This window comes from Engystomops pustulosus, chromosome 2 (genome assembly GCF_040894005.1).
Source record: "Engystomops pustulosus chromosome 2, aEngPut4.maternal, whole genome shotgun sequence".
In the NCBI taxonomy this organism is placed as follows: domain Eukaryota; kingdom Metazoa; phylum Chordata; class Amphibia; order Anura; family Leptodactylidae; genus Engystomops; species Engystomops pustulosus.
In genome coordinates, this window is record NC_092412.1 from 152403928 (window position 1) to 152431858 (window position 27931).

At 40.3% G+C, this 27931-nt stretch overlaps 2 protein-coding genes across 3 annotated transcripts; one reads left to right on the forward strand and one right to left on the reverse strand.

Annotated features, from left to right (window-relative positions):
- Positions 1–538: 538 nt before the first annotated feature.
- SNRNP40 (small nuclear ribonucleoprotein U5 subunit 40) lies at positions 539–10764 on the reverse strand. The gene is made up of 10 exons (XM_072136943.1): positions 10490–10764; positions 9463–9592; positions 7037–7130; positions 4455–4620; positions 4065–4187; positions 3819–3939; positions 3394–3476; positions 3252–3313; positions 3043–3146; positions 539–1047 (listed from the first exon to the last, which is right to left on the reverse strand). The coding sequence occupies exons 1-10, from the start codon at positions 10574–10576 to the stop codon at positions 998–1000; spliced, it is 1020 nt and encodes a 339-aa protein (XP_071993044.1). The 5' UTR covers positions 10577–10764; the 3' UTR covers positions 539–997.
- Positions 10739–26129, forward strand: ZCCHC17 (zinc finger CCHC-type containing 17). Of its 2 annotated transcripts, none has more exons than XM_072136944.1 (8): positions 10739–10881; positions 17656–17742; positions 21164–21221; positions 21598–21698; positions 23151–23242; positions 23324–23424; positions 24345–24478; positions 24967–26129. In XM_072136944.1, exons 2-8 carry the CDS (start codon positions 17701–17703, stop codon positions 25141–25143), a joined length of 705 nt encoding a protein of 234 aa, XP_071993045.1. In that variant the 5' UTR covers positions 10739–10881; positions 17656–17700; the 3' UTR covers positions 25144–26129. The 2 variants fall into 2 exon arrangements, with proteins under 2 accessions (XP_071993045.1, XP_071993046.1); XM_072136945.1 differs by lacking the exon at positions 10739–10881 and adding an exon at positions 12184–12202.
- Positions 26130–27931: the final 1802 nt, after the last annotated feature.

A 27931-nucleotide genomic window follows, 5' to 3' on the forward strand; every position in this document is an offset into this window, starting at 1 on the left:
TTAAAAAAATGTTGCTGTGTGAAGATAATTTCTCATAAGTGTAGCCATGTTCTCCCTTAAAAACAAGATAGTGAGTGCACAAAGAAACAAAAGGTTATTGTATATAAAATGTCCGGGAGTTACTACATGTCACACAGCCGTCCTGTGTGACATGTAGTCCTGCTGGATTCAGCAGGACTCTATAGCGCAAGTCTGGCCACTGCTGGAAAATGTGTATCCGTATCCGAGGAAGCCATCTGGTTTCTAAGGGACAACATGACTACATTTATGAGAAATTATCTTCACACAGTGCCTTTTTTATTAACATCCAATTGAAGAAATGTTTACATAAGGCAAATGAATTTAATTAAATGTAAATGCCCAGATAGGAATACCCCTTTAAGTCCTCATATGGCTTTGCACACAAAAAGAAGAAGAACCAAAACAAACAGACAAGAAAAAAAAAAAAAAACCCACTTAGTAGACAAGCTGAAATTAAAAAAAAAAAAAAAAAAAAAAAAAAAAAAATATAATAAAACATGGGGCACAACAAAGACAATTTAGTTTCCAGACATTTTATCTTTTTGGAACTTATGAAACTCAAATAAAATAGGTGACAATTTCGGATTAAAATAACAGACAATTCAAGAAACTGTAATAAAACTGTTTATAATACAAAATAAAAAAGGAATTCTATCAACCATGAGAATTTTCTCGATGTACAGACTAAATCTCCACCTACATACCACTTGTTCAGTGATCTTCATATATCACGTTGGACAACATGAACCTGGGAAGCTGTGAAATAAGTAGCATCCCTACTCCACAGTAAGGATACATTCTATTTTGGCAGATTTATTGTACAAATGGCGACTACTGAAAATTCATCCCACACATATGAAAGAGGTTGCTTATGCAGCATGTACAAGTGACTTACAAACCGCTTTCATATGTATGCAACAGTCACAGAAGTTTCTGCAGCAAACACAAACTAAAGAAGTAAAAGTATGTGGCTGCTTCATTGAATTTCCCCCATGTAAAGTCTTTTGTCACTGGAGGCAGAGAGAACTGTGAAGACAAAAAAAGAAAAAGTTATTTAATGATGTACTGTATGATGGTGAACATACAATTATTATAGCATAATATATAAAACCCTCCACCCATACTACAAAGATTATTACAGTACAAGAGTGTCATCTTGCAGAGATGCAGGGATTCCTTAGATCAGTGATGGCAAACCTATGGCACTGGTGCCAGAGGCGGCACTCAGAGTCCTTTCTGTGGGCACTCAGGCCATCACTGCAGGACAGAGTTCACCAAACAGGACCAAATCCACCAAATCTTCCTGCAGTCCCAGGCAACTTAAGAGTGCTATTTTAAAGTGACACGTCATTGGCTGTTTGGAACTGCAGGAAAAATGGGAAGGTGTGGACCCACCATTCTTCCTGTACTAAGAGACCCTGGAGAGAAGCTATCTGCCCTCTTTCTTTCAACTGTATTGGTAGCCTTAGGCTGCGGATACAATTGAAAGATGTGGAAGAACACGTAGCAATAAGTTACTGCTTAAAATGCCACAATGGCACTTCATGGTAAATAAGTAGATTTTGGTTGTAGTTTGGACACTCAGTCTCTAAAAGGTTCGCCATCACTGCCTTAGATCATAACTATAATGTTGGGAGTCTGGATCCCATAATAATAATAATAATAATAATAATAATAATAATAATAATAATAATAATAATAATAATAATAATAATAATAATAATAATAATAATAATAATAATAATAATAATAATAATAATAATAATAATAATAATAATAATAATAATAATAATAATAATAATAATAATAATAATAATAATAATAATAATAATAATAATAATAATAATAATAATAATAATAATAATAATAATAATAATAATAATAATAATAATAATAATAATAATAATAATAATAATAATAATAATAATAATAATAATAATAATAATAATAATAATAATAATAATAATAATAATAATAATAATAATAATAATAATAATAATAATAATAATAATAATAATAATAATAATAATAATAATAATAATAATAATAATAATAATAATAATAATAATAATAATAATAATAATAATAATAATTAAAAACACCCACTAGGAAAACTGCTTTTGGTCCATCAACCCATATTATGAATGGCTTCTCTTCATGCCGTAGGTGCTAAAAAAAAACCTCTTACTAAATAACAAACAGCCTGAGGATGCAAAGCTGTATACTTGTCCAATCCCCAAACTGAAGATATTGTATTGGATGTGAGTCCTTGGATCATGTAGAAATATGACAAAAGTACTCCCTGTATGCAGTCCAAACTGTAGCACTGGCGCTGTAACCGTTTTTAGCAGCTTGGCTTGCAGGGAGTCCTTGCATTATAAGAAAAACAGATGCACCACTTTAAAAAAAAAAAAAACTGAGTACTCAGTTTTGTTGTTAAGTAATAGTTGGCACTTCCTACAAAAGTGATCTGCTATTTTGGCATTCTCCACATTTGGTGTTTTTATATCTATAAACACAGTAGTTTTGCCTTCTGCTTTGGAGAACACTTGTTTTAGATATTACTGGTAATTTCCATTGGTTTAATTCTTGTATTTCCACTTCTGTTTTACATTGGAACATCCAGAATAGACATCTTTGTGCCCTTGTATGAAAATTCTCATGCTAGCAACTTGTAATCATATAGCGATTAGTCTTTTATTGTAGTTAATCAAATTCATTTACAAGCATTTAGCATATTGCTGTAATACTCAAAACATCAAGGTACTTTAATTATAGGAAAAAAAATAAGAACCATAAGATTATTTGTTGGTTTGCCGGATCTTTGTTTCTACTGTAAATTAGCACAAATCTAAAACAACTAGCAGAGGGAATAAACTCCTGCAAGGGAACCACCATGTCGGCTGTAAACCTACCAGAAAGGTAATAAAATGCCTCAAGACGTTACCCTATATTCTTCCAGACTAGAAAAACGCATTTCTGTTCATCTGGCATGTAGGAAATATATCAGTGCACACTCACCAACTGACTCTTCTGGGTGGAAGACTACCTCATTGACAGAGCCGGCGTGGCCTGGAAGTTTATAGAGAATCCTGCGGGATGTAGTGTCCCAAACATAAACAAATCTGTTCAGGAAAAAAAGCAGAAAATGTAACCCTAGATCCCTCAGTATCGAAGGGTAAAATAAGGACAAGTTAAGGCAGAAAAAAAGACATGTAGATGACACTTACCGGTCAGCTGACCCTGCTGCTATCTTGCTGCCATCAGCAGACCATGAACAACGCAGCAGATTCTGGAATATACAAGCAGCCAGTTAGTTTCAACTTTCTCACTCAGTAAAAAGTCCCAACATCAATTTAAGTAGTCACTAACCTTTTCAAAATTGTGCACATTCCCTTGGAAGATCTTCACACATCTTTCTTTTGGAGCAAAAGGGCGGATATCCCAAACGCGAACTATGACCAAAATACATAGATATAGTTCATTTTGTATTGTGCTCCCACAACCTTTTTTTACAACCAACATGAGTGACTGACCAGCAGAAAAGTAGTGCTAAATAAATCCTATGAAATAGGATTGTATGAAGGACTATAACCGGATATGCAATAGCATAGGCATGTCTGTCAGCATATGACTTGGGTACAGAGAGACAGTCATCAATGACAGATATAGATGACCATAGGAAGATAAACAATGTAAATTATTACATGACAAGTTTAACTTCTGCTCAATAATATGTTGCAGATCACATATCATTTTCATGGAGATAGATTATCTTTCTTCTTTTTGTACAATACCTGTGTTATCCATAGCATTGGAAAGCAAGTAAGAACCTTCAGAACTGAGGCTCAGGCCAGTCACAGAATCTCCATGTCCTCTCATTGTGTACATCAACTTATTTTGCCTCAGATCCCAAACCTGAGAGAAGGTTAAAATATTTTATATTTATAGGTCTTTCATTTGTGCCAAGAATATGACAAAATATAAACTATACCAATAAGATTCAGAACCACTGTATGCAAGAAACAACAGAAAAGACTTACTTTAATGTCATTGTCAATCCCTCCAGAGATGATCTGGTCACTGGTGTCATTAAAAGTGACAGATAAAACCTGATATGTGTTTTGGAAGGTCTGCACTGCAGCTTTTTTCCTAAAATCCCAGAGCTAAAAAGGAAAAAAAAAAATAAAAAAAAAAATAATTAATTAAGAAAGTAGGTATTATGCTACTTATTTTATTTTTGTAAACCAAGACCAGAATTTTCTGTTATTTGATGATCAATAAAACCCAGCAACCATTTTACATCTTGCATAAAGTCCAAAAGCAGAAAGCGATCATGCACTTCAGGGGTGAACTGCAGGGGAGATGTGGTTTACCTTGACAATCATACTACAATAGTTAAAATAGTTTTCCTAGACAAACAATTTACCCACCTTCACAGTTCCATCATCACTGCCTGTACAGATAAGTTGGGGGCCCCGTCTGGCAGGGTAACAGGAATTGACAAATGATGTGTGTCCCTTAAGACGCTTCACTCTCTCTCCCGTTTCACAGTCCCAAATGGCAACAGTTTTATCAGTTGAGGCAGAAAACAGCAAGCTGTGAAATTGATTACAAATAATTCAACTTATTACACTGTACGAAAGTAACTCACATAATAGACACAAAAACAACAGGGAAGATTTATCAATCCATTTACACAGAAAGAAAACTCTTAATTTGTACCACAAAAAGTTAATTTTTTCTGAACAGTTTTAGACACTTTCTCACCAGTTTTGTTGTAATAGTTAAAGGCTAATGGCTACACAGGAGCATGTTGCGAAAATACAGGTGGTCCCCTACTTAAAGGGTATTTCAGGAATCAGCATAATTCATATACAAATGGGTCCTTAACATATAAGCTTATATGTAATTAGTTATTTAAAAATGTAATTTATTGCATCATGGGTATTTGTATCAGAAGTTCATATTCCTTGAATACCCCTTAAAGAACACCCGACCCCCTAGTTACAAACAGACCTTTGGATGTTGGTAATTTACTGTACTTTTCTGCTGCAATAAACAGCAATAGCAGTTTTCAACGGTGTCTACAATTAAGCTTTAATTTTTAATTCTGATGACAATCCAACATTTTATAAAATCCAATTGTCACAGGGAGCAAAAAATAAATAAAAAATTTGGCTGGGGTGACAATGATAAATGATAATGCAACGATACAGTTCCAACATACATACAAATTCAACGTAAGAACAAACCTACAAACCCATCTTATTCGCAAGCCGGGACTGCCTGTATACCTAAACCAAAATCAAAGGAAAATCCAACCAAGTTCTAAATTCTAGGCTTTTAAGACAGATATCACCCAAGTAACATTTCATGAATGTCTGCTTCATTTTTTTAGGTTGTTAGGGGAGTTTAAAACTTTGTTTTGTTTTTTTGCAGTTTTATGAATAATCGGCAAAACCTATATTTATAGGTACTCGCTCAACTTTAAGAGGCCTTTTAAAAAAATAAATAAATAAAACCTTAAAAGTATGGAAAACCAACTTCAAGAAGTTTGTTAACCTTTTAGGTGATTCACAGGGGTTTTAACGAAATGGAGGTACAATTTAGTAAATAATGTGGTGATAAACAGCTGTATGGGCACATGTCCGGGCATAGAATGGAAAAACAGAACAGATTGCATTGTCACAAATTACCGGGTATAAAACGTTTATTTTTTTGTAATGTTGATTTTTTGCAGGAGGAGATCCACTTTTAAAGAACATCATTTAGGGGATTCACCCCAATTATGGCGAAAACCGGTTTAAATAGATTTTTATGGTTTATTAGTTTTGCAGATTTTACTTATTTGGAGAGAAATTTGCTTGCTTTTGCATCGCCACAAAAGGCATAACATTTTTTTTTATTTAGGGAGTGGTTTTAAACCATTAAACCATCATGTTGGGGTAAATGTTACTTTTTGATCACTTTTTATCCTGTTTTTATGTTGGATTGTGAAAATATATTTTGTGCAAGGTTGTTCCCTTTTTGATGGTGTTCACTGTGCAGGTGCAGTAACAATTATATTTTATTGTACAGGTTGTCATGGACATGGCAATACCCAATATCTAGTGTTTTTGTTGTGACTTTCACATTTTTTTATAACTTTTTTTTTTTTAACACACCATTTTCTTTTCCCCAGTGTACTAATGTATTGCAGAACAGGCTCTATGAAGACAGTCCTGGAGACCTTTCAGTGGACATCAGAGCCGAGAACCCACTACTGCCCTACAAACACTGGTCATCATGAACGTGGCATCGTAACAATCACACGATGCAACTAACTAAGCCTTATGACGTACAGCCTCTGCAGTTTACGTATTACTAAAGTAAATTTAAGTTAGGTTCCAGGATTATTAATTTACAGATTATGGCAGAGGCAAGCAGGAGGAATCTACTATCAGATCTACTTTTCATGGTAGGATTCCTTTAACTCCTTAGCGCTCTGCATTTCGTATATCCCTTAAAAGAACAAATCCCTCCAAAACCTGACTCCCACTCCACAATAAAGAATCTCTTCCCCAGATATTACCCAGTATCCCCACAGGTCTAGTCGTCCATCTATCTCCCCCTCTTCACAACACCCCTGCTGTATGTGATTGAGAAACCGAAGGGGCATGTGATGATCATCACAGGTCCTTTAGTCGGCAGGGAGGCTGTAGCAGCTGTATTTCTGTATAAAATACAGTTGCTATAGCCACCCCTGCAGCGAGACCTTGAATGGTCCTGCAGCCACTAGTGTGTGCATAATGGCTTTATGCTACCCCTGTGTTTTGGTCATTCTTCCCCCGGGTTGAGAACCACTGGGTTAAGGGGAGGTTTATAAATATACTATAGAAGAGTGCGTATATTTTGTTATTGTTCAATGTCACTATGTAATGGAGCTTGCAAACTACATTTCATCTGTAGTTGAGAGCCATTCACCCTCCTCAAAAGTCTGTTACCTAAGAGTCAGAACGATGTGCTGACTTACCTGCCATCTGTATTGTAATGCAATTCCATTACAGCTCCACTGTGACCTTTTAAGGTTGCATAGTTATCACAGTCTCCATAAACATTCCACAGAACTGCAAAAAGCAGAAAAACTAAATAAATACATAAGAAAAAAAAACAAGAAAAAAAAAAAAAAAAAAAAAAAAAACACTATACAGTTGGACAATTGTATTACGAGATCCCTACCCTAGCCAAAAAGTGTTTTTGGGAAGGTATGAATTTTTAAAGAGCAAAATCAAAATAACTTCTGTTTAATCCCTTTGGTTCATTGATGTTTGAATGTCCAGGTCAATGTTTGCAATTCTGTTATGCGCTTCTTTAAAGCTTAGGGAAAGCTTTACAATTTAAAGCAAGTTTTACTCATGGCATCTGAGACTATCTTGATAGGATAGTTTTATTAATGACATTTTTTCTTTATAGAAATTAGCCAGTAAATGACTCAGAACAGGCCCAGCGCCAGCACTCAGCTCTCAGCTAACCCGGGCAAGTGCCGGGGCACTGGAGGGGCCCACAGGTCAGCAGGACATCAGGGCCAGTGCGTATACAGGAAGAGGGGGGCGGGGCGCGCTAGTGCGTATACAGGAAGAGGGGGCGGGGCGCGCCAGTGCGTATACAGGAAGAGGGGGGGGGGGGGCGCGCCAGTGCGTATACAGGAAGAGGGGGGGGGGCGCGCCAGTGCGTATACAGGAAGAGGGGGGGGGGGCGCCAGTGCGTATACAGGAAGAGGGGGGCGGGGCGCGCTAGTGCGTATACAGGAAGAGGGGGGCGGGGCGCGCCAGTGCGTATACAGGAAGAGGGGGGGGGGGGGGCGCGCCAGTGCGTATACAGGAAGAGGGGGGGGGGGCGCCAGTGCGTATACAGGAAGAGGGGGGGGGGCGCCAGTGCGTATACAGGAAGAGGGGGGGGGGCGCGCCAGTGCGTATACAGGAAGAGGGGGGGGGGGCGCGCCAGTGCGTATACAGGAAGAGGGGGGGGGCGCGCCAGTGCGTATACAGGAGGAGGGGGGGGGGGGGGCGCCAGTGCGTATACAGGAGGAGGGGGGGGGGGGCGCCAGTGCGTATACAGAAGGAGGGGGGGGGCGTGCCAGTACGTATACAGAAGGAGGGGGGGGGGGGCGTGCCAGTACGTATACAGAAGGAGGGGGGGGGGGCGTGCCAGTACGTATACAGAAGGAGGGGGGGGGGCGTGCCAGTGCGTATACAGGAGGAGGGGGGGGGGGGCGTGCCAGTGCGTATACAGGAGGAGGGGGGGGGCGTGCCAGTGCGTATACAGGAGGAGGGGGGGGGGGCGCCAGTGCGTATACAGGAGGAGGGGGGGGGGGCGCCAGTGCGTATACAGGAGGAGGGGGCGCGCCAGTGCGTATACAGGAGGAGGGGGCGCGCCAGTGCGTATACAGGAGGAGGGGGCGCGCCAGTGCGTATACAGGAGGAGGGGGCGCGCCAGTGCGTATACAGGAGGAGGGGGCGCGCCAGTGCGTATACAGGAGGAGGGGGCGCGCCAGTGCGTATACAGGAGGAGGGGGCGCGCCAGTGCGTATACAGGAGGAGGGGGCGCGCCAGTGCGTATACAGGAGGAGGGGGCGCGCCAGTGCGTATACAGGGGGATGCGTACATGGGGATGGGGGGGGGGTATGGGGGGCAGTGTGACTACTGGAGGGCGGCCCATAAAGGGGCCCACTAGAGCTCTGTCGCCCAGGGGCCCATTAAAACCTGGAGCCGGCCCTGCCGTTTGTCATTTTTCCATTTTAATTTTTGTTTTAAATACAAGTAGTAAAACTGAATAAACTTTTACCAAAATATGTTATACACATGTACAAAATCATTCCATCACCCTTTACCCAAGTTCAGCCACAAATGCAAAGGGTGCGAGTACTTTTACAGTTCAACAAACTTTAAGATAATTCTTTCTGCTCCTTCAACATTCTGCCTTCAGCTCACAGGAGGGGGGCACAATTCAAATCACCCAAATATCTCCTGAAGCCTGGTACCTAGAGGGCGCATTCACATTGCATTTGAAATGCATTACAACAGCTGATGAGAGGTGATTTGCCCAATTACATTACCGTTTATGTTTGTTAACACATGTGTTAACAAAACACGTGTTAACGTCGCATTTATGACACGTTTTGTAAACGTAAATGTTAACAGTGAAGTAATAAGCCAAATCACCTCTCCTCAGCTGTTGTAACGCGTTTCAAACGCAATGAAAATGCAATGTGTGAACACGCCCAAAACACAATTCTTGTTGTAACCCTTTAAAGGCGTTTCAGGTCTGGACGTTGAGAGGTTAAGATACTTACTAAATGATATGCAGTGTACATACCTTCACTTTACAGAAACAACTTTCAGATGTGATCAGAACATGTATGTTTATTTTTCTTATATCATCTAAAGCCAAAATACTCACGTATTAATCTGTCAAATCCCGATGATGCCAAAGTCAGTCCATTGGGATGAAATTTGCAGCAGTAAACTTCTCCTTCATGTCCAGATAGCAGCATAATAGGAGCTTGGAGACTGGATGATCTTGGTGGTCCCTACAAGGCAACAAAAACAATGAATAAGACCAAGATCTTATACCAATACTTACACAACATGACTGCTGATCCTGAAAAACTTAAGAGCGGCATAAACCTCCTCTCGATAAGCAGTTCATAAACCGATGTCTATGCAATATTCTATACACACAAACATCTGCTACAAAACCGATATATTGTTATATAGTAAGGAGCTATCTGGATAAGATTTGAGCTTTGCAGACAGTAGATACAGTATATCTACAGCTAGCCAATGCAACTTTTCATCTTTAACATAAATAATGTTCACATCTATTTCAGAGTTTTCAGTTTCCGGAGAAACTAAAAACAGAAGATCTTCCATTCACTATTAACTGCAATGTACAGAAGTTTATCTATAAAAAATGAGGGGGTGGGGGTAGCTGACACACCATTTTTTCCATAATTGAATAATAGAAGGGGCTACACAACATGCCATCCCAACTGGAAAACTGTTGAACAACAATTTAGATGGATCGGTTGTCATCTTTATTAATAAAAGCAGCATGTAATTTTTCATGTATTTGTCACTGACAATAATTCCCATAGATCTACACAGTTTGGCATGTGACCTCTCCAAATCCTTTGTGGAGATGCACAAGTTAGAATGGTTGTTGAGGGCTCCTGCTGTATTCCCCATAACATCCAGGATAGCGCTTATGAATATCATAACTGCAACAGAGAAGATAGACCTTCATCAGTTGTTTTATCTCCAGGGCAGCTGTGCTCTTTCCAAGAACTAAACATGACTGGAAGCCAAAAATTGTGGTAAAATCCAAAAAGTGGGCACTTCCATTGTCCCTCCACTGCAGTCTAGCTCTATATGTGCACTATATGTGAGTGGGAAGCAGTTACCATGTGTTATAAATAACAACTTACCGCCGCCGCCACCACCACCTCAGTCCGCGGCTTCTTAGCGGGCACCGGGATCAACTCCATCCCTTTCCGCTTGTTCAGCTCGATCATCTTTCACTCTTTCCTACAACTATTACGCGAATAAATGAATAAATCTACAAATTCCTAACATGCAACCGGGTCTCGCCGTTCCGGCACCGAGAGATGACGTAGACTTCCTGCGCCGCGGAGACCAATAGCAGGAAGATCCTAATCACGTGGTAGGAAGTAAAAATGTCTGAGACGCTAATGAGCGACTGAGGTACAGCAGGTGGGAGGAGCTTCGAGCTGATTCTTCTAACAGAATGTAGACGCTGGGCTGCTATTGGCCGCTGAGCAGCGGTTGGGAGGGATTACGACATGGCGGCTTGCACAAGGTAAATGCTGAGAGCTGCACGAGTTTTATTAAGTTTCTGGTCGTAGGTCTTCATTATGTTGGTGTGCGGTGTCATGGGCCATGGGATTCCCACAGTTTTCTTCAATCATTAGGTTCTTTCAGTTTTAGTGGCACACAGGCCTCTAAACTTATCCTCCATTATTCATTTCGTGTTGATGTCCTTTTTTAATTTTTTTTGCTTCCATTTTTTTTTGTTTCCTTCCGTAAAAATATCCATAACTTTTTTCTTCCGTGTACAGAGCTGTAAAAAGCCCACCAAAAGACATGATTTGTACCTATTTCATCCCACATAAAATGCAATAAAAAGTGATCAAAAAAACATATCTAGGATTACTGCAAATTACTACATACCCCGCAAAAAACAAGACATGAACCAGCTTCATAGACAAAAAAGTAATAGTGTTATGCCACTTGGAAGACAGCCATGCAAAAACAATAGATTTTTCCCCATATTAGTTTTGATTGTGAGAAAATAAGTAATTATGGGGTATCCACATCATCTTACTGACAATGGGAAAAAAAAGAAAAGTATATTATAAGCTAACATCGGCTGCAGGTGAATGGAGAGGGCTCACGGGCTGAGCCCTCTCCATAGCCGGTAACTGTTTGCTGTATATTGTAGCAAACCGTTACCGTTAACCGTTAATGCCCAATCTATCAAAATAAAATAAAGTTTTTTCAGTGTTTATCCCTGTAACGGAAATAGCACGCAAAGTCGAAAATGCCACTTTTTTGCCATTTTGAAAAATCTAAAAAAATTCTATCAAAAGTGATCAAATGGCCGCACAGTCCTAAAAATAGAGGCATTGAAAATAATTGCAAATAATTACACCACTCACAGTCCCGAAGTATTAAAAAGTTATTAGTGCCAGATGATAGCAAAATTAAAAAAAATGTGTATGTGTAAATGTATGAAAACATTATAAAACCTATACAAATTTGGTATCCTTGTGATCAACTCGACTCAAAGAATAAAGTAGACATGTCATTTGGGGCGCACAGTGAAAGCTGTAAAATCCACAAGCCCACAAGAAAACGTCACAAATGCTTTTTTTTTCACCAATTTCACTGCATTTGGAATTTTTTTCCTGCTTCCCAGTACACGGCATGGAATAATAAATACCATCACTATGAAGTGCAATTCTCTTTACATGGAAAAGTAAAAAAGTTTTTTGAAGGTGGGGAATTAAAAGTAAAACCGAAAAAGGGCTTCGGCATTAAGGGGTTATAAATGGGATAATTTAGGATCCAGTCAATCACTCTCTGTCCCACCGTCAGTGGGAGCAGGAGGGGATGAGCAGGTATAGCATGTGTGATACTGGGACCAGCTACAATTCAGCCCTACAATAAGAGCTCTCATCTACCTCAGAAACACTGTGAGAAGTATGTATAGGTAATGGGGCAGATTTATAAAGTGTCTGAAAGTCAGAATATTTCTAGTTGCCCATGGCAACCAATCACATCTCCTTTTTAAAAAAACTCATGAGCACTGGTAAAATGAAAGCTGAGCTGTGATTGGTTGCAATGGGGAACTAGAAATATTCTGACTTTCAGACACTTGATAAATCTGCCCAATGTGTCTGATTATGTGTTTTTGTGTAGTGTGCCGTCTGATCTACATGTGCAGGGTCGGACTGGCACAACGGAGGGCCGGAGAATCCTCCGGTGGGCCCCGATTCCTGATACCTCAATGCTTGTGTGAGAAGCACATGTAGTTGTAAACAGCTCCTGAGCAGAAACAAGCTGTTTCCTGTGCACATCGGACCATCCAACTTCTTGAGGAACTGCAGGTCAGCTGAGCCGGCCTCAAAGGTTAGAAAAGAGGAGCATGGAAGATTCCAGGGCCCTCCATCCTCAAATGGGCCCCCACCTTCTGTGGAGGAACATTTCTACAACTGGTACAGTAGTTATTATGTGCCGGCAGGGCTGAAACCCCGAAACTTCTGAGACTTCCTGTCGGCCTCTGCAGCTGCGCTGTGAGCTGCTCGTTCTGCCTGAAAATGGCATAGAAAACACCAAGGTCCTCACCCACCTTGCTTCTACCTCAAATGCCAGTCACAGGAGCAGGGCACTGGTGAGATAAAGCAGTGTTCTCCACAGGGGATGGCAGCAGCCTCTGTCCCTGCCAGCAACACACTGTAGCAAAGCTGCAGATTCCCACATCACAGTCTTCCCCCAGAAACAGTAAGTGAGTTTCTGTGTGAAGTTTTGAACACCATAATGTACACCTTATACATGAAATATACTTGTATAAACTGTGTGTATATGTGCATTTTTGTATGTATACATGTGGCTCCATAGTCCTAAGAAAGCATCTATATCTATTATTATACTGTTCTTTCCTAATGATTAAATTGTATTACCTTTTCAGGCTGGAAAAAGATGCATTTTTTAATGTTTTGCAAAAGTATCAGGAATAAATACATGCATTTTATACCGCAACTCATATGAATGTTTTCAGATGTATTTTTGCTTGATGTGCTAGTAATGCATTTCAAAACTAGTGCATCTTGTGAATCTCACCTTTAGATACTCCTGATAATGTTTCACATAATTACAACCCTTTGTACCGAGTTTTAGAGTGTGCTCATACACCGCAATTTTGGGGATGCATTTTACATGCTATTATGCGTTTGCCTGCTTTGAAAGAGTTTTTTTCTCTCCAAAGCTGGAAGTGTAAGCAGCAGTGTTAAGGCCCGCTCCCCACTGCGAGTGTGATGCCATTACCTTGCCTCACACTCGCAACGCGTGCTTCCGGGATCTCCCGGCCCGAACGCTGCACTCCGGGACTTAGCATGTCATTTCAGTTCCGGTTTACAGCATGCGTTGCGAGTGTGATGCAAGGTAATGGCATCACACTTAATTTCTTAGCGTTTTGCTCTGTTTGTTGTCATTTTATACTAAACTTTGTGGTTTACTTCCTGTACCCTGCTCACGTGATATCACAGCTGCGCGGCTCATTATATCCCTGGTCATGTGATGTCACACAGGTGCACAGCTTGTTATATCCCGGGTCATGTAATGTCACACAGGTGCACGACTTGTTGTAATACACAGCTCTGATTACTGTAAAGAGCCAATCACCTGTGTGATATCACACGGCCAGGGATGAAAACTTCTTTTGAACGACAGCAAGCAGAGAATTATATGACCAATAATAATCACATGTATACTCAGCCTTTTGTGTTGTATTATGCTTCCTGGTTACAGTTCATTTGTGGGGAGTATAGAAGATGGTAGCATTCATTTGTGCACGAAAGTGGACGCTTTTACTATATTATTGATTATTACTTATGCTTGAGTTAGATCAGGGACACACACTGCTTAAATGAAGAAACTCTTCCATGTGCTGCGACAAATAAGTAATTATTACTGAGGATTTCACACATTGGGGGAGATTTATCATTAGGCAGGATTTTGAGCAGTTGTCTATGTGTTAGACTGGCAGGTTTCCGACAGTCGGATTTATAGTCCAGTGTATGTGCGCATCACACGATGCATTGCGTCGCGTTGTGTGTTGCGGTTTTGACGCATTCCACTGGCTTCAGCCTTGATTACATGCCAAGATTACATTGCGTTTCCACTGCATCTGCTGTGCACCTCGCCACGGTGGCGCCGGTATGCAGCACCTCGCCACGGTGGCGCCGGTATGCAGCACCTCGCCACGGTGGCGCCGGTAATCAGCACCTCGCCACGGTGGCGCCGGTATGCAGCACACCACTGTTTAGCTGCTCTTGTGGCTACTGCACAACTACAGAGTCCTGCAGTTCCAGAACAGTTGCGAGTCTGGTTATCTCGGGGGGGAAATAAAGAATATTTAGTTCATGTGTGGGCTATAAAACATAAAAACCTTATGACTTCGATTATCCTGCATTGTTGTTTTAAAGTTGCAAAATGTAAGCCTTTAATGGTAATATTAGGATAGCTGCACATAATGCACATCTTAATGCGGATGATGTGCAGGAAGATTTGCATCAAAATCTGATCCAGTGGGCCCTCCAAATCTATTCCTCTGGTGGGCCCAAGGTACCCCAGTCCGACACTGTACGTGTACATGTTTATTCATATGTTTGAATGGAGTGTGTATTTGCTTGTAGTGCATATGGTTTGTGTAAAAACACCCATCCCCCACACTGTATAAAAGGCCTACTTCATACACAGTATAATGCGCCACTAAAGTTGCTCAATCTCTTATTCCCACATACAGTAGGAGTTACACGATCATTACTGCAATATTTATGCAGTACGGCATGGCAATACACTCGCACAAAGATAGGGCACCGCACCGCCGCCGGGCCCCTATTGTTTCAGAAATAATGTATTAACCATTGATCAACATTTGATGAGTTTTGTACACCGTGTCAATAGAAAAGTGTACCCAAAGTACCATATATCAACATAAAGTTGGTGAACCATGTCGGAGCAGTGCAGGGTGCGCCACAATTCATGAATCTGGCACCTACTTCACAGGCAAACTGCACCTGGTGCATTTTGCATTCTTTTTGATAAATGTGGATGTGAGCCATAGTCTCTAAGGTGAACCTTCTGAGGAGACGATCAAAAGCACTCCTTGTTTAATACATGATGCAAGATTACTATAATTGCCTCAATTTCCTATTAAAGCATAGAAAGCACTGGCTGTAATGATTTTCTTGTATAACTAGTCATATATTAATATATTTATATATTTGTATTGCTGAAAATTTCATACTGTTGTTGTTATTATTATAGTATTATTAGACTTCTGGCCAAATCAGTAGGAAGTGTACACCCATTTTTCTGTGTGACTGGGGCTGCAAGAAAATTGCTGGATGATTGAGTGAAGAACACAAGGAAGAAAGCAGATGTTATTGAAGAAGTTTCTGATACACGCATGCAGTGCAGCTCCTGCTGCAGACAGTATTCCTCAAACCATGACACTTCCTTCACCACCTTTCACTGACTTCTTTACACACCTTGTATTCAGTCTTTCCCCAGTTATTTTCATCACTAAAATGAACTGTGGACCATTTCCACATATCATGATCCTCAGCAAAGGGGAGTCTAGCCTATGAGAGGATTGGTTAAATGCTCTTAAACGTTGTGACACTGTATGATGAGACAGATCCTTACCCTGTTCAGTGCTGAACTGGCTTGAAATTCCTGCTGCATTGTTGAAATGATTTCCCATGGATACTCTCCTCATTATACTATCAACACTTGCATTTGTCTTCCGAGAGTGACCAACCTTCTTAGGGGCCTCAAATGCGTTTGTGATGTTGCAATGGTGCAATATTCTAGAAATCAGACTTGGGACAACCAACTTCTCTTGCGATGGTTGATAGGGTCACCCCTTTGACCTTCATCTCGACAACCTGCTGCCGAAATATTTCAGTCACTTTGGAACAGCACACCATTTTTGCAAAGTCAGTGAAAACTGGACAGATATGTTCCAGCTAAATAGGGTTTGTTAGATAATAAAGTAAACTAGCACCATGAACCAGATAAACACGAATAACTTAAGCGTGCAGCACATGTAGCAGTTACAATCAGTTTTGAGGTGGTTTTAGGTACATTTTTGTTAATTTAGCAGGTGAAAGACATGCATTAAATGGGGAATTACATTTAGGAAGGGGGAGCATGTTCAACAAATGTCATTTACCTGTTCAGATCATAGAGGAGATTTGCCTGATTACTTAGCTGTTAACATTGCGTTTACAAAACAAGTGTTGACATATATGTGTTAACACATTTTGTCTATTAAAGGAAACCTACCACTGCTGATGGTAGGTATTAGATGTAAACACCGGGCACCAGCTCAGGGTGAGTTGGTGCCGGAGCTTACCTTTGCTAGTGTTTTAAACCTCTATATCGCGGTTTAAACTCATTTTGATTTACAGCCCCGAGGTAGCTTCGGCGCTGCGCGTGGCCGTGCGCGCGCGTGTGCCTCCATAGGAGGTGACGGAGGCGTCACGCATGCCGAAGCTACCTCGGGGCTGTTCATTAAAATGTGTTTAAACCGCGATATAGCGGTTTAAAACACTAGCAAAGGTAATCTCCGGCACCAGCTCACCCTGAGCTGGTGCCCGGTGTGTACATCTAATACCTACCATCAGCAGTGGTAGGTTTCCTTTAACATTGCTAACAGCTATGTAATCTGACAAATCTCTTCTCAGCTTTTCTGATGCATTTGAAAATGCATGTGTTACTGCCTCGTGAGATTTTGCCCTCAGTGTGTTCTCTAATTTTGATCAGTGTTCTTCTGCAATTATCGAATTTACCATATATACTCGAGTATAAGCCTAGTTTTTCAGCACTCGAGCTTATAATCGAGTAAAAAAATAGGTTTTTGTGGTAAAATTAGGGGCCTCGTGTTATACCGTACTTGTGTCGGCTTATACTCGAGTATATACGGTACATTTTTATTCTGTGGTTTAGAATGTAAACAATTTATGAAATAAGCTTACAATCCTACTATTTTACTCATGTTAATATATATTCACATAGGACTACACCATTACCTTTTTAGAAAAATTTTATGCTCTCTAATTTTGACCTTCAGTTCATGTCCTAAACAGAATTTTGTACAAGTTTGAAACGCGTACATAATCCTTCAAGTTAAGTAAAATGCACATTGGTGGTGTCGGGGTGTTAATGTGGCAGCTGAGGGCACGACTGGGCATAGAAACGTTAACTTTATACAGTTTAGTAAAGTTCTACATACAATAGAATTATTTTATAGTATATAAAACTAACAATTTATTTTGTCCTTCAGATAAACATCCTAAGAATTAACATTCCAAAGGACTAATCCAGAGCCATGGATGACTTGCCAGGATTATATGAAATTTTTCAAGGAGAGGTAAAATGATTAGGTTGTCTTCTAGTAGCTGTTTTCCTCCGGAGTTTACTTTTTGTATTTAGTTGTATTATTTAGTCTTTGGAGTCTATTATAAATTGCCAGATTATTTATGCAGAGCCATGAATAATTGTACTGCTTAGTTCTTACAATGCTCCCCTTTTGGAACTTAGTGGGACAAGTGGCGAGTCAATTGGATGAACATGAAATAGAATTAGACCCCCTACTTTGTCACGTCTCGAAGATCCCATTGGAGAGATATAGGTTCTCATTCTTAGATCCTTTAGTTCATGCAGCCAGACCATGCATATCTTCAAATTGTAAGAATACATGTACTCCTACATGTAAAAAATGGGTACAAAGAGTTGAGAAGATGAGGAGGATGGAGGAGCTAACAGCATATATGTGAAAGGAAAACCTGTCATATCAGAAGATCTAGGGAAATTGGGTAGAGTTCTAGGCTACAGTAGAATATAAGAGGTTCTTGGAAGAGTGATAACTTTTTTAAGGAGGACTATGAGAAAGACCAAAGGACTAAAGTTTTAGGTGGGTGGAGGGTCTGCTGAGGGTCTTTTTTCGTGTTTGGTAAGTCTATTATTTTAGTTGTAAATCTATGGGAGGGAGGGGGGTCGGGTGCGCTATAGCATATGTTTGTGTTGTTGAAGCATATGTAAATACAGGCAGTCCCCGGGTTACATACAAGATAAGGTCCGGAGGTTTGTTCTTAAGTTGAATTTGTATGTAAGTCGGAACTGTATATTTTATAATTGTAGATCCAGACAAAAAATTTTTTTGCCATTAGTGACAATTGGAATTTAAACATTTTTTGCTGTAATGGGACCAAGGATTATCAATAAAGCTTTGTTACAGACACCTTACAGCTGATTGTTGCAGTCTGGGACTATAGTAAAACATTCAGAAAGCTTCACCAGAGGTCAGAGGGGTCTGTATGTAACTATGGGTTGTCTGTAAGTCGGGTGTCCTTAAGTAGGGGACCGCCTGTATTTAAAAAAAATATATTAAATATTATTTAAAAAGTTCTTATAATTCAGTATTCTTGGTAGTATGTGATTCTGGAAAACTAGACTTCCATAACTAATAGTCACAGTTATATACACATTTATCATCTATACAGCAAATAATAAAATACCCTGCAATCAACAGAATGGTTTAATCAAGGTTTATAATGGTGTAATCACAGGTTTATAATGCCTGTCAGCTTTAAAAGACACCTGTCATAAGGTCTCTGTCACTATTTCTGTCACCTCTACCTGTTGGAGCTGCTCACAAGGATCCCATCCCAGCCTTTATCTAGTTATTTCATACATTAATCATTATAATATCCTCTTTTATTTATTATGTAAATGAGGTAGGTCACATTGTCAGAGGCAGTGATGTTACCCCTCCCCTCTCCTCCCCCTGCTCATGTATGTGTGTAATGTATGGTAAAGCATTGCTAGTGTCTGTGCTTTATCTGCTGACATGCTGCATCCACCACATACACATGTGAGCTGTTGTATCTCTCCTATACACACACAGGCTGCAGGGGGCGCCAGCTCCAGGAAACGCATGGAGGAGCCCTCACACCATTATACCTCACATCATTATACATCACATCGTTGTAGAGGCTGTCAGTCAAGCACTGGGGGTGTGGCTGTACCTCCCACTCATGAATAAGCTGAACAGCTTGAATATGATAATGACTCATTGGACATTTCACAGGTCATTTGCATACAGCTTTAGGACCTCATTGCTTAGGTTTACAGGCATGTAGAGGGACAATGAAGGGATAGAGGCAATGCTTTCTAATGGCAGTTTATGAAAATATATTTAGTTTAGGGGCTTAATTTGCCTGACGGGTTCTCTTTAACCCCTTAAGGACGCAGGTTTTATTTGCTCATTTCTCGCTCTCCACCTTCAAAAATCCATAACTTTTTTCATTTTTACGCGTACAGACCTGTGTAAGGGCTTATTTTGTGCGTAACAAATTTTACTTTCCCGTAATGTTATTTCTTTTAACATGCTGGAAAAATTGAAAAAAAAACCTGACTCACGTTCTTGTGGGCTCAGTTTTTACGACTTTGACTGTGAGCTCCAAATAACACCTCTACTTTATTCTCTGGTTCAGTACTTTGGTGATACCAAATTTATACAGGTTTTATGGAGTTTTAATACATTTTCAAAAATTAAACGAATGTGTATAAAAAATATTTTTGACGCTAATAACTTTTTCATACTTTGGCGCACGGAGCTGTGTGAGGTGTAATTTTTTGCGAAAAGGGGACTACGTTTTCATTACTACCATTTTGAGGACTGTGCGACATTTTGATCACTTTTTATTCCATTTTTTATATGATGCAAAAAGGTGTAAAAGTCGCATTCCGGACATTTGGTTGACCGTTGACCGTAACTGTTTTTATATTTTGATAGATCGGGCATTTTGGGACGTGGCGATACCTAATATGTGATTTTTACTGTTTATTATGTTTTATATCAGTTCTAGGGAAGGGGGGGGTGATTTGAATTTTTAATATTTTATTAATTTTTTTTTCCTTTTTTTTTTCACTATTTCTTAGACCCTCTGGTACATTAACCCTAGATGGTCAGATCATTCCTACCATATACTGCAATACTTCTGTATTGCAATATATGGCATTTCTGCATGTTATTCGTTACAATGAGCCACTGGCTCATTGTAACGAATCTGCAGAAGCCATTTAGCCTTGGGTCAAACGAAGACCCGAGGCTACCATGGCAACCGATCGCCGCCCCCCCGATGACGTTCGGGGATGCGACGAACGGAATAAAGATGGCAGCATCCCCAATAAAGACTTTGCCGGCTGAAACGGAAGGGTTAATAGCCGCGATCGGTGCAAGCACCGACCACGGTTATTAGCGGTGGGGGCTTGCTGCAATATGCAACAACTCCCACCATTGTATGAAGAGGACTCAGCCCGTGAGCCCTCTTCATACAATCCCTGCACCTCTGCGCCATAGAGCTACGGCGCAGAGTGTTAAGGGGTTTAATTGACATCACCACTGCTCAGTACTTTTCTGATACCCTGATATATTAGAATTTCTGATCTATAGTGCTGCTGCTGCGAAAGAGGCACGGTACACACATGACTATGGCAAAGTACATTTTTAAGCACATTTTTCCAACAGCATCAGGGACCCTTGCAATTCAACATACAGCTGAAATGCATTTGTGATCAGGACAAGCCTCTCTACGCTCCGATGAAATTAAATTACATTTAAAAATGCATTTCAATCAGAAAATGTGAAGAAGGCCTCGGTATTGTTAATTTTTTTTTTTTTTTTTTTTTTGCTGTTGTGATATTTTATTATCCTGATGTATATGTTGTCACATATGATGTTTTGTTGAAACTGTACCTTTCGTTACCTGACTGCCAACTTTCCACAGGTGGCAAATGTGACTGAATATGGAGCATTTATTAAAATACCAGGCAGCAGAAAACAAGGTAACACAGCTGGACTATTCTCTTCTGAATCCTCTCTGAGGTCTGATGCATGCAAACGTGACATGAAGGAGTGTATAAACTGTTGTATCAGCAGATGGCACACATCCCCTTTTACTTGTATGGGCTCATGCACACAACCCTGGATTTCATGACCCAGTCCATGAGCCAACTGTCCAAAACATTAAAATGGGCTTCCACCCGCCTCAGTTTGCAGGCCGGGCAGTCTTCTTCAGTTATCGCACGTGTTCAGAGCTGACAGACAAGCCAACAAAAGGGATTACAGTTCCTTGTTTGTGACCCCCATGTATTTACCATTAGCATGCTAAAGAAATAAAATAAGGATGTTTGTGAAATTCTTATTTAGTTTTCTTGTTAGGTCTTGTTCACAGGACACATTTGTCATGTACCCGTGTTGAACGTCCTTCTGAAGTCATAGATGTTGGAGAAAAAGTGTGGGTGAAGGTCATTGGCCGTGAGGTACAGTTCCTAGATATAAGCTAATGGATACCTGAATTTTTATAGCACTTTTAAAGAAAATCTACCATTTGATTTGATGCATTATGAAGCAAACATACCTTGAGAATGCTGTAGGTACACTGATGCAGAATCATATCTTGTTTATTCCCTCTGCTGAGTTGTTTTGATGAATAAACAATTATAAAATTCAGGACCTTGGGAAAGCTGGATCCACATTACACACAAGTTTTCTGAACAGCCAATACAGGACTAATGGACCTGAGCTGGATCACTTATACACAGCTGCTGGGAGATGGTGCAGCAATTGATTATTCTGCCTGGCAGGGAGAACAGTGATTTCATCATCCATTGGTGCAGTGCATAACTAATGTGAGAGGAAAAGCACCAAGCCCAGCCATAGAAGCGCAAGAGCTTCTATATCATAATGTTATAATTGTTTTTTCAGCAAAACCACTCAGTACAGGGACTAACCAAGATATGATCCTGCATCAGTGTAACTATAGCATCTCAAGATATGTTCGGTTCATAATGCATCAAATCAAATGGTAGGTTTCCTTTAAATTCAGCAGAATCTCTTCTTTTGATAATTCACCCTACCCTAAACATTGTTTTGTTCTTATTTTTTAGGGGATAATTATACTATGTTCTGTAGTTTACTGAAAGCTTCAGGGCAGGTCCAAGGTGTTTGCCAGAAGTACCTTCGGTACAGTAGTTTCTATGAGGTTTTTAGTCCTCCAGGCAGTGCACACTTCTAACCTTAAGCCCCTTACACATGAAAGTATTACTACAGACAGATTCTACCTGTACAATTTAAATATGGGTGGCACACAGCCACACTCGTTACAATGGACAATACGGTCATCCCTTTGAATAGCCGTATTGGCCACCGTACCGCCTGGCTGCTCCGTAAGGCCACTTGCACACCCAAATGGATTTTTGGCGCAGCTGCCCAGCTTCCTATGGAGAAGGGTGGCCTGTAGGAGCTCAACCCCATCTCCTCATTACTGGAAAAAAAAAAAGGATGGGTTTCTGAACTACGTCTGGCCTGCCTAGCTGGTTGCCTAGAAACATTTTTGAAGCCACCGGCAGCGATCGCCGGGAAAACACCCATTAATGGTAGGCCTATGCAGCAAAGACTTACCGGCTATGGAGAGGGCCCAGCCCGTGAGCCCTCTCAATGCACCCGCATCCGGCATGTGATGTTATATTACGTCACATGTCATTAAGGGGTTAATATTAATGTAAAGCAAAGCGATGTGGAGCCGCATTCAGGTCTTTGTAGGGGTTCCTACAACGTACTGTAGCAAACAATGAAGCAGCACTCCGTAATAAAGAAAAAGTTACTTTTTATATGTGACGTTTCACCTTTTCAATAAAGGCATAATCAAGCATGTCAATGTAATGTAAATTATTTTTGTAGGTTTTTATTAAAATGTCTGCTTTCTTTTTCAGATAAAAGATGGGAAGGAAAAAATCTCTTTATCCATGAAAGTTGTGCACCAAGGAACTGGAAAAGATTTGGATTCCAATAATGTGGTGCTGGAGTAAGTGATGTCAAGGTTGTAAATATTTGTGTCTGTACACCTGCACCTGCTGGTTCTATTAATGTTGTGTTCCCTCTTTAGGCAGGATGAGAGAAAAAGACGAGAGTTCAGGGACTACAGCAAGCAAAAGATTACACTAGAGGCAGTGCTCAACACTGTGTGTAAGAAGTGTGGCTGTAAAGGTACGATGTGCACTTTTGTCTTCTACTACAGTAGCTGTTGGGTTTGTTAAAGAGTGTCCTTCTCCCATGTTTTCAGCCGATTCCTATTATAGATCTTTTCATGTCTGGAACTGGGGGGACTCATTAAGTGTTTTGCAGTGATGACCTTCAGAGAACAAGACCTATGTTGCACTGGTTAGGCAATACAGCTGCAGTAGACTAGTCCCTATTGGCTTGTGTTTATATACAGATCACGCAAACACACACGTCTACAGCTTTAGCCACGCTTCTTCATGAGTTTCATTGCAGCCTATGCATATAAACTGAAGCTGTAGACATGTGTTGCTGCCGACTCTATATACAACTTGTGGCAGTGGCTCAAGTTTAATGACAAGCGGCTCAGTGGTGCTGCTGCTATCTGGTGTTCAGGGAGCGTTATCTGAAGACGACCTGAGTCGAGAGGGTCGGTCTACTTATAGTTACTATTTGGTGCCTACTCAACCTAAGAATATTCCTCTCTGCAAAGGTGTTCAATATAAATAACTTCTTGTAGGACTTTGAGAGAGTTTGAATTGGTTTTCTATTGTTGTATGGATTTCTGTCAAATAAACATACCTTCTGACACTTCCATTTCAAATGTTCGGTATATTCTTTTCTTGTGAAAATAATGTGCAGTCCCAATGATACCAGAAAGGGGGCCTAAAAGGTTAGGACATGGAATTGGCCGACTGAGGTGTGCCAAATGAGAGCTGACATATAAAAGTCTTTTTAGTCTTTTAGTTTTTACATTGCTTGCTATGTCTTGGAGGATTGGGGACTCGCTGTACTAGCCACAGTTATGCAGCTGTAGTACCTCTTGTGTTCACAGCTTGTGTTAAAACTTTTACAAGGAAGAAAAAGCACATGCCTTATTCTTTTATATATGACATTGGTTCTTCTAGGTCACTTTGCCAAGGATTGTTTTATGCAGCCTGGAGGTACGAAATACAGTTTAGTACCGGATGATGATGATGAGGAGGAAGATGCTGCGGGTAATGACAAGAAAACAGAGAAGCATCATAAGAAACAAAAGAAGGTAAAGTTGTGTCATAATCTCATAATATGAGCTAAAACATGGCTGTTTTCTTCCAGAAACAGTAACCCATATTTTGGTAGATTATGTACTGTATTGTATTGTACCCTAACTCTGTTGGACTAAAATAGAGCTAATTTGCTATTCCGTATAACTGCTGGATAGTTGGGGAACTTTGTCCTGAAGAAATCGGTCTTGTTACTTTAATGTTATATAACCACTTTACATTTAGGATCTGAGTTCTGTTGACTGTCCTAAGCTAATGCATATTTATGCTTCTGACATCTGGAGCTTTTGTTGCAGTCCCTGTGTGTTCTTATTTTATTCCCGCTATAACTTACTACTGAAGGTGTATTTTGATAGTTACGCTAGCCATACAAATGACTGTAAATTATCTAAATATAGATCCAAAATGCCTTCTTCAGGTTCTTAGAAAGTTCTGGCATGATATTGTTATTATTACTTGGTACCTCAACCGCGCTCCCTTTCAGGAAAAGAAGAGAAAAATGCATCGGAAAGACAAGGATGATTCCTCAGAAACAGAAAGCAGTAGTTCTGAAAGTTCGGACTCTGAGCCCTCTAGAAAGAAGAGACGCCATGCAGAGAAGAGTAAAAAGACCTCAAAGAAAAAGAAAAAAAAGCACAAGAAGCACAAACAAAGGGACTGAATAGAAGGGTCGCTATTTACACTGCTGTAGTCCTGTTGTGTTGGGACTGTTTTATATCTTCTCAGAGGGTACAGGAAGCTATTTCCTGTGCAGCTGGTCTATGGCGCTGTATGTGAAATTTAGGCTGTCCTGTTCCCATAGTCCCAGGAGTATCTGACGGCTGTATCATACTAAATAAATAAATAACCATTCTCTAGTTATTTGTCATTCAGAGACAACATTAATAGGATATGGAATAGCTTTTTGCTATTTAACGTCATAAATCAAATTCTGATTCCATTTGAACAAAGTAGGTGTACCTTTCCCAAAGAATATCCAGCCAATTAGCAAAGGCATGTCCAAAAATAAATTGTATTAGGTGCTGATTGGATAGTAGCGTCTCTTTACAGTACAATGCAGTCCTATATGTAATGATTTTCTCTTGCATCTGAACAGTAAAGAGCACTGGGATGAGTTCCTCTGCTTCTGGAGCTCTGTATACTTTGCAGAACTCCAAGTCCTTAACACTGAAAGTGTATATCTTTCAAGAGATTGTGTGTGTTGTTGTGGGTTTTTTTTAAGTGATATTTTATTTGGTTATCCAAACAAAAACATAACATAAATAAATAACAAAAAGTTCAAACATGGTGCCTTATTGGGCATCTGAACAAGATGGTCATAACAACTCTACATGTGATAATATTTGTAATATTGATATTAAATTATGTCAGGTGGCATTTACTGGGCTGAAAGTGCAAGGGAATGAGGATAGCCCTATTGTTGGGCTTGATCTGGTAATAGGAGGAGCCAAATAGGTACATTGTTAGATGTTGGGAATCTCTTTGGAACCTCAAAGTTTGCGGTATGAACTAATTATATTTTGAGAGCTCCCAAGGAGCCTTTTAAATTCCCAATGTTGTACCATTGTATAAGATGGAATCGTGTCACCAGTTCGACCATCTCTTATGGGTCCACATGTGTGGTAATAAAGGACATTCATGGAAAAATCTTTTGGTCGGTTTTTCTTTTGTCTCATTGTTTCCATTCTACAGTACAGATCAAAAGTATGGACACACCTTCTGATTCAAAGAATTTTCTTTATTTTCAGGACTATAAAAATTGTAGATTTACTGAATGCATCAAAACTATGAATTAACACATTTGGAATTATTTACTTAACAAAAAGTGCTGAAAATATGTCTTATATTTTAGGTTCTTCAAAGTTGCCACCTTTAGCTTTGATTGCTGCTTTGCACACTCTTGCCATTCTATTGATGAGCTTCAAGAGGTAGTCACCTGAAATGGTCTTCCAGCAGTCTTGAAGTTCCCAGAGATGCCTAGCACTTATTGCCCTTTTGCCTTCACTCTCTGGTGCAGCTCACCCCAAACCATCTCGATTGGGTTCAGTTCTGGTGAATGTGGAGGCCAGGTCATCTGGTGTAGCACCCCATTGCTCTCCTTCTTCGTCAAATAGCCCTTACACAGCCTGGAGGTGTGTTTGGGGTCATTGTCCCGTTGAAAAATAAATGATGGTCCAACTAAACTTATACCAGATGGAATAGCATGCAGCTGCAAGATGCCCAGTGTCCCTAGCAAACCACCATCACACCTCCTCCTCCATTCTTCATGGTGGGAACTAGCTACATAGTCTATTCAAGTTTTTTTTTCTGCGTCGCACAAAGAGACGGTGGTCGGAACCAAAGCTCTCAAATTTGGACTCATCAGACCCTGTTCTAATGTCCATTCTTTTTGTTCTCTTGTGCTTGTTACCTGGTCTTAGCAGTGGTTTCCTAGTAGCTAGGACTGCTGCACGCAGTCTCCTCTTAACAGTTGTTGTAGAGATGTGTCTGCTGCTAGAACTCTGTGGCATTGACCTGGTCTCTAATCTGAGCTGCTGTTTCTGTGGCTGGTGACTCAAATGAACTTCTCCTCTGCAGAAGAGGTGACTCTTGGTCATCCTTTCCTGGGGCGGTCCTCATGTGAGCCAGTTTCTTTGTAGTGCTTTTTGCAAATGCATTTGGGGACACTTTCAAAGTTTTCCCAATTTTTCAGACTGACTGACCTACATTTCTTAACCCCTTCACGCTCCGTGACGGATATATCCGCCATGGAGCTGTGAAGGTTGTATGAAGAAGGCTCACGGGCTGAGCCTTCTTCATACGGAGATGGGCTTTGCTGTATATCGCAGCAAAGACCCATCGCTATCACCCTCGCTTGCACCGATCGTGGGTGTCAACCTCTTCTTTGCCGCCGGCGGCACTTTAAATTTGGCGGTGCATGGGTGCCGCCATATTACCTCCGATCGCTGCTCCCCCGAACGTCATCAGAGGGCGGCGATTGGTTGCCATGGTAGCCTCGGGTCTTCGTTTGACCCGAGGATACATGGCTTCTGCACATGCATTACAATGAGCCTGTGGCTCATTGTAATGTATAGTGAGCAGAAATGCCATATACTGCAATACAGTAGTATTGCAGTATATGGCAGGAGCGATCAGACCATCTAGGGTTAATGTACCCTAGAGGGTCTAAGAAATAGTGGGGAAAAAAAGAAAAAAAAAAATGTAAAAAAATAATAAAATATTAAAAGTTCAAATCACCCCCCTTTCCCTAGAACTGATATAAAATATAATAAATAGTAAAAATCACAGACACATTAGGTATTGCCGCGTCCCAAAATGCCCAATCTATCAAAATATAAAAACGGTTATTGACGACGGTGACCTCCGGAACGGCAAATGGCGCCCAAATGTCCAAAACGCGACTTTTACACCTTTTTAGATAAAAAATGTAATAAAAAATGATCAAAATG

What these genes read in the sequence shown, in the direction of transcription:
- ZCCHC17 (XM_072136944.1), top strand. Translation starts at nt 17,701, where the DNA reads ATGGATGACTTGCCAGGATTATATGAAATTTTTCAAGGAGAG. An exon ending in TAAGAAGTGTGGCTGTAAAG is followed by an intron (nt 23,425 to 24,344) that starts GTACGATGTGCA and finishes TGGTTCTTCTAG; the next exon opens with GTCACTTTGCCAAGGATTGT. An exon ending in ATCATAAGAAACAAAAGAAG is followed by an intron (nt 24,479 to 24,966) that starts GTAAAGTTGTGT and finishes GCTCCCTTTCAG; the next exon opens with GAAAAGAAGAGAAAAATGCA.
- SNRNP40 (XM_072136943.1), bottom strand. Translation starts at nt 10,576, where the DNA reads ATGATCGAGCTGAACAAGCGGAAAGGGATGGAGTTGATCCCGGTGCCC. An exon ending in AGGTGGTGGTGGCGGCGGCG is followed by an intron (nt 9,593 to 10,489) that starts GTAAGTTGTTAT and finishes GTTGCCTTGTAG; the next exon opens with GGACCACCAAGATCATCCAG. An exon ending in GGATTGACAATGACATTAAA is followed by an intron (nt 3,940 to 4,064) that starts GTAAGTCTTTTC and finishes ACCTTCTCTCAG; the next exon opens with GTTTGGGATCTGAGGCAAAA.